The sequence below is a fragment of the Oncorhynchus nerka genome, unplaced genomic scaffold (assembly GCF_034236695.1).
Source record: "Oncorhynchus nerka isolate Pitt River unplaced genomic scaffold, Oner_Uvic_2.0 unplaced_scaffold_2427, whole genome shotgun sequence".
NCBI lineage: Eukaryota > Metazoa > Chordata > Actinopteri > Salmoniformes > Salmonidae > Oncorhynchus > Oncorhynchus nerka.
In genome coordinates this window covers 2,351-14,965 of record NW_027038870.1, presented here as the reverse complement: position 1 = coordinate 14,965, position 12,615 = coordinate 2,351, and the positions used below count along the sequence as shown (strand labels likewise).

The 12,615-nt window shown below is 42.5% G+C and overlaps 1 protein-coding gene across 1 annotated transcript; it reads left to right on the top strand.

The window, feature by feature from the left end:
* The first annotated feature begins 280 nt into the window (after positions 1-280).
* Positions 281-1,485, top strand: LOC135567187 (BRCA1-associated ATM activator 1-like). Its single transcript, XM_065014619.1, has 3 exons — positions 281-370; positions 613-754; positions 1,310-1,485. Exons 2-3 carry the CDS (start codon positions 628-630, stop codon positions 1,471-1,473), a joined length of 291 nt encoding a protein of 96 aa, XP_064870691.1. The 5' UTR covers positions 281-370; positions 613-627; the 3' UTR covers positions 1,474-1,485.
* The last annotated feature ends 11,130 nt before the right edge of the window (positions 1,486-12,615 follow it).

The following is a 12,615-nucleotide window of genomic DNA, read 5'->3' as shown; positions in this document are numbered from 1 at the left end:
TAGATTTTGTGTATCACCATGTGCGATTTACGTGAAAATGGACGAATTGCGGGGAAACGTCGAGGAGGAGTTTAACTTCCGGTTTCACTACAGACACGTGTTAGTGTGTCGATAGGCTTCAGTGCGATGCGATGCCTTTTAGATTCAGTTTACCAGATTGTATGAGATCGGAGAAAATGCGCAGTTGCTGTTCATGTCTTTTTAAATCGATTTTTTTTACTTTCCGTAGTGAGGGAATCCATGAACGCACGCTCCGGTAAAACCAAACACGGTTTCAGTCCCGGGAGATACTTTTCAGGCGATTGCTATCTATCAAGCTTCGTGAATTTGTCCCTAAATTGCTTCTCAGATATCTTCAACATATACCTGGGTACTGTAGTTATCATGCATTTGTCATTCAACTCAGTTGTTTTGTGTAGCTGACTTGGTTAACTTGATTACGAACGTGTTGCCATACAGTTCCTTACTTTACTTAGCTAGCTCTGGTCCAGGGCGGCAGTGTGTTTTACTATTAGACTCGACGAACGCTTACTAAACGCCCTGGACCAGAGCTAGTAAACTACAATCTGTCTAAACTAAAGTCATATTCCCCCTCTTGGCTTTTCCCCATAGACATCTCTAAGCAGCATGGACAGCGAGTGCCTGGTGTTGTTGCCTCGGGTGTGCGCTGTACTAGCGGACCCCAGACAGTCCCTACCAGACGACACCAGCCTCGAGAAACTGCTGGACTGGTTCACTGGTCTCACCAAGGAGGGTGAGGAGACACACACACAGAGAGAAAGGTCTCACAAGCAAGAATAAGGAGGAGAGACTTCCTATATAATCTCTCACACACAGCGAGGGTGAGAGACTTCCTATATAATCTCTCACACACAGCGAGGATGAGAGACTTCCTATATAATATCTCACACACAGCGAGGATGAGAGACTTCCTATATAATCTCTCACACACAGCGAGGATGAGAGACTTCCTATATAATCTCTCACACACAGCGAGGATGAGAGACTACTGATACTTTACTGAATACTGGCCTTGTGGTTATAAGGTTATATTATTTATAAGGTTATATTATTGATAGGTTTATACACTTGGTTTATTTGACGATGTGTTACAGTACTGTTGGGCAGGAAAACAAGTTTGCGCCACACCAGCTCTAAGCGATCATGACCTACACAAATGACCACCCTGCTATTCCCTACTGGGTACTGTTGACCAGGCATTAAGGCACTGCAGTGCACTGTGGGGAATAGGTTGCCATTTGGGACACAGACAATAATACCCAATAATACCTGTGGCGATGTTTTCCAGACCATGGCCTGGCCCTGTTGGAGTCCTGCCCCTGTCTGGTGGACTACATATCCACCGCGTGTCTGGACAAAACTACAGATCCCAGCATGCTTTCCTTCAGCCTCAAGCTTTCCGGCCTGCTGGCGGCCAGCCAACACGGCTTCAACCTGCTGCAGGTGAACTGACTGACTGATAGATATATTCAATCCATCCAGGTAGTATTGCAGGGGTAGAAGGAAACGCACACAAATCAGATGTTATTGGTCACATACACATGGTTAGAAGATGTTATTGGTCACATACACATGGTTAGCAGATGGTATTGGTCACATACACATGGTTAGCAGATGTTATTGGTCACATACACATGGTTAGCAGATGTTATTGGTCACATACACATGGTTAGCAGATGTTATTGGTCACATACACATGGTTAGCAGATGTTATTGGTCACATACACATGGTTAGCAGATGTTAATGGTCACATACACATGGTTAGCAGATGTTAATGGTCACATACACATGGTTAGCAGATGGTATTGGTCACATACACATGGTTAGCAGATGTTATTGGTCACATACACATGGTTAGCAGATGTTATTGGTCACATACACATGGTTAGCAGATGTTATTGGTCACATACACATGGTTAGCAGATGTTATTGGTCACATACACATGGTTAGCAGATGTTATTGGTCACATACACATGGTTAGCAGATGTTATTGGTCACATACACATGGTTAGCAGATGTTATTGGTCACATACACATGGTTAGCAGATGTTATTGGTCACATACACATGGTTAGCAGATGTTAATGTGAGTGTAGCGAAATGCTTGTGCTTCTAGTTCTGACCATGCAGTAATATCTAACAAATTCACAACAACTACCAAATACACACAAATCTAAAGGGAATAAGAATATGTACATATATATGGATGATAAAGAAGATTAATCTCATATTCAGGCCCAACAGGTGTAGTCATTATGGTAATAGGGTAGTCAATATGGTAATAGGATAGTCAATATGGTAATAGGGTAGTCAATATGGTAATAGGATAGTCAATATGGTAATAGGGTAGTCAATATGGTAATAGGGTAGTCAATATGGTAATAGGGTAGTATGGTAATAGGGTAGTCAATATGGTAATAGGATAGTCAATATGGTAATAGGGTAGTCAATATGGTAATAGGATAGTCAATATGGTAATAGGATAGTCAATATGGTAATATGATAGTCAATATGGTAATAGGATAGTCAATGGGTAATAGGATAGTCAATATGGTAATAGGATAGTCAATATGGTAATAGGGTAGTCAATATGGTAATAGGATAGTCAATATGGTAATAGGATAGTCAATATGGTAATAGGATAGTCAATATGGTAATAGGATAGTCAATATGGTAATAGGGTAGTCAATATGGTAATAGGGTAGTCAATATGGTAATAGGGTAGTCAATATGGTAATAGGGTAGTCACCATATGGTAATGGGGTAGTCATTTGTGATTGGTAATGTCTTCAGTCAATATGGTAATAGGGTAGTCAATATGGTAATAGGGTAGTCAATATGGTAGAGCCAGGTGTAGTCAATATGGTAATAGGGTATGATCAATATGGTAATAGGATCAGTCTCAGGTGGAAGTTTCACCATATTGCTGGGAACTGGTCACACCAATCAAATCTCTCCGCTCTCCACAAGTGATTTGTGATTGGGCGGCTGTCAGACTGTCTTCACCTCCTAGACATTCGCTATCTCTTCATCCCATCTCAGGATCAGTATCCATCCTGGGCGTGGCCTATGGGTTTCTATCAACAGTAGTACGATGGCAGATGGCTGGCCTTTCTATGGGAGGATCCGGTTACTACAGTAGGATTGGCTGGATCCATGGCCTGAGTAACATGATGCGCCACACACAGGCCTTCCACTTCCTGGATCAGGCTGGTAGGTATGCTAGCTGGCAACTCAGAAACCTCAGACTTCCGACTTCAAGTCCGTTACAGAGAACTGGGAACTGGTCATCCCACTCCAAATCCTACTAATCCTAATTCTACTTTCCAACCTGAAGATCACCGATATTGATTTGAATGCGTTTTGTTCCCTAGAGTTCCTTTCTATGGCTTTCATGAAAGCAACAGTAGTACTCTGCTTCTATGACTTAAATGTAAATGTATACTATCTAGAGCAGCCTTTCTATGGGTTTCTATCAACAGTAGTACTACAGTAGTATACTATCTAGAGCAGCCTTTCTATGGGTTTCTATCAACAGTAGTACTATAGTAGTATACTATCTAGAACAGCCTTTCTATGGGTTTCTATCTACAGGTTACTACAGTAGTATACTATCTAGAGCAGCCTTTCTATGGGTTTCTATCAACAGTAGTGCTATAGTAGTATACTATCTAGAGCAGCCTTTCTATGGGTTTCTATCAACAGTAGTACTATAGTAGTATACTATCTAGAACAGCCTTTCTATGGGTTTCTATCAACAGGTTACTACAGTAGTATACTATCTAGAGCAGCCTTTCTATGGGTTTCTATCAAAAGTAGTACTATAGTAGTATACTATCTAGAGCAGCCTTTCTATGGGTTTCTATCTACAGGTTACTACAGTAGTATACTATCTAGAGCAGCCTTTCTATGGGTTTCTATCTACAGGTTACTACAGTAGTATACTATCTAGAGCAGCCTTTCTATGGGTTTCTATCAACAGTAGTACTATAGTAGTATACTATCTAGAGCAGCCTTTCTATGGGTTTCTATCAACAGTAGTACTATAGTAGTATACTATCTAGAGCAGCCTTTCTATGGGTTTCTATCAACAGTAGTACTATAGTAGTATACTATCTAGGGAAGCCTTTCTATGGGTTTCTATTAACAGTAGTACTATAGTAGTATACTATCTAGGGAAGCCTTTCTATGGGTTTCTATCAACAGTAGTACTATAGTAGTATACTATCTAGAGCAGCCTTTCTATGGGTTTATATCAACAGGTTACTACAGTAGTATACTATCTAGAGCAGCCTTTCTATGGGTTTATATCAACACGGTAGTATACTGGTAGTAGGATACGGTAGCAGCCTTTCTTAAACTATGGGTTTCTGTCCACGGGTTTAGCTGACAACGTCTGGAAAAACGAAGCGCTCTTCAAAGGGTCAGAATGCCGTGTGTTGTTCTGGTTGGTCGAATAGCACCGATGACAAGGAACTGTCAAAGGGTCAGAATGCCGTGTGTTGTTCTGGTTGGTCGAATAGCACCGATGACAAGGAACTGTCAAAGGGTCAGAATGCCGTGTGTTGTTCTGGTTGGTGTCAAAGGGTCAATAGCTGGTTGGTCGACCGGCGACAAGGAACTGTCAAAGGGTCAGAATGCCGTGTGTTGTTCTGGTTGGTCGAATAGCACCGATGACAAGGAACTGTCAAAGGGTCAGAATGCCGTGTGTTGTTCTGGTTGGTCGAATAGCACCGATGACAAGGAACTGACAAGGAACTGTGTCAAGTTCTGGGGTCGAATCTGACGAAGAACTGTCTGACGAGGAACTGTCATGTGGGGAATCTGACGAGGAACTGTCAAGTGGGAATCTGACGAGGAACTGTCAAGTGGGGAATCTGACGAGGAACTGTCAAGTGGGGAATCTGACGAGGAACTGTCAAGTGGGGAATCTGACGAGGAACTGTCAAGTGGGGAATCTGACGAGGAACTGTCATGTGGGGAATCTGACGAGGAACTGTCAAGTGGGGAATCTGACGAGGAACTGTCAAGTGGGAATCTGACGAGGAACTGTCAAGTGGGGAATCTGACGAGGAACTGTCAAGTGGGGAATCTGACGAGGAACTGTCATGTGGGGAATCTGACGTGGCTCGTTTCAGTTCGTTTGATCTTGTTCTCAGGTGTGGGTTATTTTTTTGTGTTTTGCTAATATTGCAACAACAAAAAAATTTGCTAGCTAGCTAACCAACAACTGTAACAATGTATTTGAGACAAGTTCTCATTGTGCAACTTTATGTTTTCAATTAACATTGGAGATTAAATATCGTTTACATGTTATCAATAATCTTAGCCAACCCTGTCTGTTTCCCCATAGTTGGGTATCCGTCGGTTTTGTTGCTACTCAACCAACCTGTCTATGTTAATGGTAGGTCTTGACATGTCAGAGTGACCTCAGTCGGGGTCTCAACATACTGTTGACAATTAGAATAGTAGAATCTGCATACTGTTGAGAATTAGAATAGTAGAATCTACTGTTGACAATTACTGTTGACAATTAGAATAGTAGAATCTGCATACTGTTAGAGAATGTACTGTTGATGTCACGGTTTGTACATGGTGAAGGAGAGTCGGACCAAACTGCAGCGTGTCGATTGCGATTCATCTTTATTAGACAAACGTAAAACACGACAAAACACTAACACTACAAAAACAATAAACGAAACGAAAACCGAAAACAGCCTATACATGTGTCTACTAACCTCTAACAAGGACATCAAGACACACAGGACAATCACCCACACCAAACTCAAAGAATATGGCTGCCTAAATATGGTTCCCAATCAGAGACAACGATAAACACCTGCCTCTGATTGAGAACGACTTCAGACAGCCATAGACTTATCTAGAACACCCCACTAGCTAAAATCCCCCATAATTACACACCACATACAAAAACCCATGCCACACCCTGGCCTGACCAAATAAATAAAGATAAACACAAAATACTTCGACCAGGGCGTGACAGTTGACAATTAGAATAGTAGAATACACATACTGTTGACAATTAGAATAGTAGAATACACATACTGTTGAGAGGTAGAATAGTAGAATACGCATACTGTTGAGAATTAGAATAGTAGAATACGCATACTGTTGAGAATTAGAATAGTAGAATACACATACTGTTGAGAATTAGAATAGTAGAATACACATACTGTTGAGAATTAGAATAGTAGAATACACATACTGTTGAGAATTAGAATAGTAGAATACGCATACTGTTGAGAATTAGAATAGTAGAATACACATACTGTTGAGAATTAGAATAGTAGAATACACATACTGTTGAGAATAGAATAGTAGAATACACATACTGTTGAGAATTAGAATAGTAGAATACACATACTGTTGAGAATTAGAATAGTAGAATACACATACTGTTGAGAATTAGAATAGTAGAATACACATACTGTTGAGAATTAGAATAGTAGAATACACATACTGTTGAGAATTAGAATAGTAGAATACACACATACTGTTGAGAATTAGAATAGTAGAATACACATACTGTTGAGAATTAGAATAGTAGAATACACATACTGTTGAGAATTAGAATAGTTAGAATACACATACTGTTGAGAATTAGAATAGTAGAATTACTGTTGAATAGAATAGAGAATACACATACTGTTGAGAATTAGAATAGTAGAATACACATACTGTTGAGAATAATACTGAATTAGAATAGAAATACGCATACTGTTGAGAATTAGAATAGTAGAATCTGCATACTGTTGAGAATTAGAATAGTAGAATACGCATACTGTTGAGAATTAGAATAGTAGCATAAACAAGGTGCGATTTCAACATTTGGCTGTGCGTCAGCAGTTGTTTTTCTCTTGTTGTGTCAGCCACTCAATTAGACATGTCAGCTAACACTATTTAGATTGGTGAGTTAGTCTAGCCAGCTATCTAAACTGGTCAGGTAGTCTAATCAGCTATCTAAACTGGTCAGGTAGTCTAATCAGCTATCTAAACTAGTCAGGTAGTCTAGCCAGCTATCTAAACTAGTCAGGTAGTCTAGTCAGCTATCTAAACTGGTCAGGTAGTCTAGCCAGCTATCTAAACTAGTCAGGTAGTCTAGCCAGCTATCTAAACTAGTCAGGTAGTCTAGCCAGCTATCTAAACTGGTCAGGTAGTCTAGCCAGCTATCTAAACTAGTCAGGTAGTCTAGCCAGCTATCTAAACTAGTCAGTTAGCTATCCAAACTGGTCAGGTAGTCTAGCCAGCTATCTAGCTGGTCAGGTATCTAAACTGGTCAGGTAGTCTAGCCAGCTATCTAAACTGGTCAGGTAGTCTAGCCAGCTATCTAAACTGGTCAGGTAGCTAGCTATCTAAACTGGTCAGGTAGTCTAGCCAGCTATCTAAACTAGTCAGTTAGCTATCTAAACTGGTCAGGTAGTCTAGCCAGCTATCTAAACTGGTCAGGTAGTCTAGTCAGCTATCTAAACTGGTCAGGTAGTCTAGCCAGCTATCTAAACTGGTCAGGTAGTCTAGCCAGCTATCTAAACTGGTCAGTTAGTTAGCCAGCTATCTAAACTGGTCAGGTAGTCTAGCCAGCTATCTAAACTGGTCAGGTAGTCTAGCCAGCTATCTAAACTGGTCAGGTAGTCTAGCCAGCTATCTAAACTGGTCAGGTAGTCTAGCCAGCTATCTAAACTGGTCAGTTAGTCTAGCCAGCTATCTAAACTGGTCAGGTAGTCTAGCCAGCTATCTAAACTGGTCAGGTAGTCTAGCCAGCTATCTAAACTGGTCAGGTAGTCTAGCCAGCTATCTAAACTGGTCAGGTAGTCTAGCCAGCTATCTAAACTGGTCAGGTAGTCTAGCCAGCTATCTAAACTGGCCAGGTAGTCTAGCCAGCTATCTAAACTGGTCAGTTAGTCTAGCCAGCTATCTAAACTGGCCAGGTAGTCTAGCCAGCTATCTAAACTAAACTGGTAGTCTAGCCAGCTATCTAAACTGGTCAGGTAGTCTAGCCAGCTATCTAAACTGGCCAGGTAGTCTAGTCAGCTATCTAAACTGGTCAGGTAGTCTAGCCAGCTATCTAAACTGGTCAGGGTCCTGTTGGTTCCAGACTGATCCATCGATACCGTTTGCCGTGCGGAAGCAGAGAGAACAGTCTATGACGGAGGCTGGAGTCTGACCATTTTTAGGGCCTCTGACACCGCCTGGTATAGAGGTCCTGGATGGCTGGGAGCTCTGCCCCAGTGATGTACTGGGCTGTACTCACTACCCTCTGTAGCGCCTTGCGGTCGAATGCTGAGCAGTTGCCATAGCAACATAACATACCAGGCGGTGATGCAGCCAGTCACGATGCTCTCAATGGTGCAGCTGTAGAACTTTGAGGATCTGAGGCCAAATCTGTTCAGTCTCCCGAGGGGGAAGAAGCATTGTCTTGCTCTCTTCACGACTGTGTAGGTGTGTGTGTGGACCATGAAGCTCTCGAATGAAGCTCAGCTGTAGAACTTTGAGGATCTGATGGCCCCATGCCAAATCTGTTCAGTCTCCCCAGGGGGAAGAAGCGTTGTCTTGCTCTCTTCACGACTGTAGGTGTGTGTGGACCATGATAGATCCTTAGTGATGTGGCGGTGTGGTGCCAAGGCAACAACCTCTCTCTCAACATCAGCAAGACAAAGGAGCTGATCGTCGACGCCGAGGAACTTGAAGCTCTCGACCCGCTCCTCTACAGCCCCCTCGATGTGAATGAGGGCGTGCTCAGCTCTGAGTTCCCTGTAGTCCACGATCAGCTCCTTTGTCTTGCTGATGTTGAGAGAGAGGTTATTGCCTTGGCACCACACCGCCAGGTCTCTGACCTCCCTATAGTCTCATCGTCAACAGTGATCAGGCCTAGCACTGTCGCGTCGTCTACAAACTTAATGATGGTGTTGGGAGTCGTGGGTGAACAGGGAGTACAGGCGGGGACTAAGCATGCACCCCTGAGGGGCCCCCGTCCTCAGGGTCAGCGTGGTGGAAGAGTTGTTACCTACCCTTAATGTCAGGAAGTCCAGGATCCAGAGGGAGGTGTTCAGTCCCAGAGTCCTTAGCTTAGTGATGAGCTTTGAGGGCACTATGGTATTGAACGCTGAGCTGTAGTCAATGAACAGCATTCCCACATAGGTGTTCCTCTTGTCAAGGTGAGAAAGGGCAGTGTGAAGGGCGATTGAGATGCTTTTGGGAAACCGGGCCTTAAGGCAAATTTCATTGTTCGTACGAGCAACGTTACATCTCTGAGCGGTTTCCCAAAACCATCGTTATTAACGTTGCACTTGAACAAACATAATCTAAACGCCTGTCTCAGACCACTCATAGAACAGCTAAGTATAAAAAAATATATTATTACCTAGTACCCCAACTCAGTACTACACATCAACTCAGTACTGGTACTCTGTGTAAACAGTCATGTTATTACCTAGTACCCCTACACATCAACTCAGTACTGGTACTCTGTGTATACAGCCATGTTATTACCTAGTACCCCTACACATCAACTCAGTACTGGTTCTCCTTGTAAACAGCCATGTTATTACCTAGTACCCCTACACATCAACTCAGTACTGGTACACTGTGTATACAGCCATGTTATTACCTAGTACCCCTACACATCAACTCAGTACTGGTACACTGTGTATACAGTCATGTTATTACCTAGTACCCCTACACATCAACTCAGTACTGGTACTCTGTGTTCAGCCATGTTATTACCTAGTACCCCTACACATCAACTCAGTACTGGTACTCTGTGTTCAGCCATGTTATTACCTAGTACCCCTACACATCAACTCAGTACTGGTACACTGTGTATACAGCCATGTTATTACCTAGTACCCCTACACATCAACTCAGTACTGGTACACTGTGTATACAGCCATGTGTACCCCTACAGTACTGGTACACTGTGTATACATGTTATTACCTAGTACCCCTACACATCAACTCAGTACTGGTACTCTGTGTTCAGCCATGTTATTAGTACCTAGTTCAGCCATGTTATTACCTAGTACCCCTACACATCAACTCAGTACTGGTACTCTGTGTTCAGCCATGTTATTACCTAGTACCCCTACACATCAACTCAGTACTGGTACTCTGTGTTCAGCCATGTTATTCAGTACTGGTACCTGTGTATACAGTACCCCCCTACACATCAACTCAGTACTGGTACTCTGTGTATACAGTCATGTTATTACCTAGTACCCCTACACATCAACTCAGTACTGGTACTCTGTGTATACAGTCATGTTTACCTATACCCCCTACCTCAACTCAGTACCCCTACACATCAACTCAGTACTGGTACTCTGTGTTCAGCCATGTTATTACCTAGTACCCCTACACATCAACTCAGTACTGGTACTCTGTGTTCAGCCATGTTATTACCTAGTACCCCTACACATCAACTCAGTACTGGTACTCTGTGTTCAGCCATGTTATTACCTAGTACCCCTACACATCAACAGTCAACTCAGTACTGGTACTCTCAGTACTGTGTATCAGTCATGTTATTACCTAGTACCCCTACACATCAACTCAGTACTGGTACTCTGTGTTCAGCCATGTTATTACCTAGTACCCCTACACATCAACTCAGTACTGGTACTCTGTGTTCAGCCATGTTATTACCTAGTACCCCTACACATCAACTCAGTACTGGTACTCTGTGTATACAGTCATGTTATTACCTAGTACCCCTACACATCAACTCAGTACTGGTACTCTGTGTATACAGTCATGTTATTACCTAGTACCCCTACACATCAACTCAGTACTGGTACTCTGTGTAAACAGCCATGTTATTACCTAGTACCCCTACACATCAACTCAGTACTGGTACACTGTGTATACAGCCATGTTATTACCTAGTACCCCTACACATCAACTCAGTACTGGTACACTGTGTATACAGCCATGTTATTACCTAGTACCCCTACACATCAACTCAGTACTGGTACACTGTGTATACAGCCATGTTATTACCTAGTACCCCTACACATCAACTCAGTACTGGTACTCTGTGTTCAGCCATGTTATTACCTAGTACCCCTACACATCAACTCAGTACTGGTACTCTGTGTATACAGCCATGTTATTACCTAGTACCCCTACACATCAACTCAGTACTGGTACTCTGTGTTCAGCCATGTTATTACCTAGTACACATCAACTCAGTACTGGTACTCTGTGTTCAGCCATCAACTCAGTCAGTACTGGTACTCTGTGTTCAGCCATGTTATTACCTAGTACCCCTACACATCAACTCAGTACTGGTACTCTGTGTATACAGCCATGTTATTACCTAGTACCCCTACACATCAACTCAGTACTGGTACTCTGTGTTCAGCCATGTTATTACCTAGTACCCCTACACATCAACTCAGTACTGGTACTCTGTGTATACAGTCATGTTATTACCTAGTACCCCTACACATCAACTCAGTACTGGTACTCTGTGTTCAGCCATGTTATTACCTAGTACCCCTACACATCAACTCAGTACTGGTACTCTGTGTTCAGCCATGTTATTACCTAGTACCCTACACATCAACTCAGTACTGGTACTCTGTGTTCAGCCATGTTATTACAGTACCATGTCAGTACTGGTACTCTGTGTCATGTTATTACCTAGTACCCCTACACATCAACTCAGTACCCCATGTTATTACCTACACATCAACTCAGTACTGGTACTCTGTGTACACATCAACTCAGTACTGGTACTCTGTGTTCAGCCATGTTATTACATCAACTCAGTACTGGTACTCTGTGTTCAGTCATGTTATTACCTAGTACCCCTACACATCAACTCAGTACTGGTACTCTGTGTATACAGTCATGTTATTACCTAGTACCCTACACATCAACTCAGTACTGGTACTCTGTGTACTGGTACACTGTGTATACAGCCATGTTATTACCTAGTACCCCTACACATCAACTCAGTACTGGTACTCTGTGTTCAGCCATGTTATTACCTAGTACCCCTACACATCAACTCAGTACTGGTACTCTGTGTTCAGTCATGTTATTACCTAGTACCCTACATCAACTCAGTACTGGTACTCTGTGTAAACAGCCATGTTATTACCTAGTACCCCTACACATCAACTCAGTACTGGTACACTGTGTTCAGCCATGTTATTACCTAGTACCCCTACACATCAACTCAGTACTGGTACACTGTGTTCAGCCATGTTATTACCTAGTACCCCTACACATCAACTCAGTACTGGTACTCTGTGTTAACAGCCATGTTATTACCTAGTACCCCTACACATCAACTCAGTACTGGTACACTGTGTTCAGCCATGTTATTACCTAGTACCCCTACACATCAACTCAGTACTGGTACTCTGTGTTCCAGTCATGTTATTACCTAGTACCCCTACACATCAACTCAGTACTGGTACTCTGTGTTCAGCCATGTTATTACCTAGTACCCCTACACATCAACTCAGTACTGGTACTCTGTGTTCAGCCATGTTATTAGCCTAGTACCCCTACACATCAACTCAGTACTGGTACTCTGTGCCATATTACAGCCATGTCAACTCAGTTGG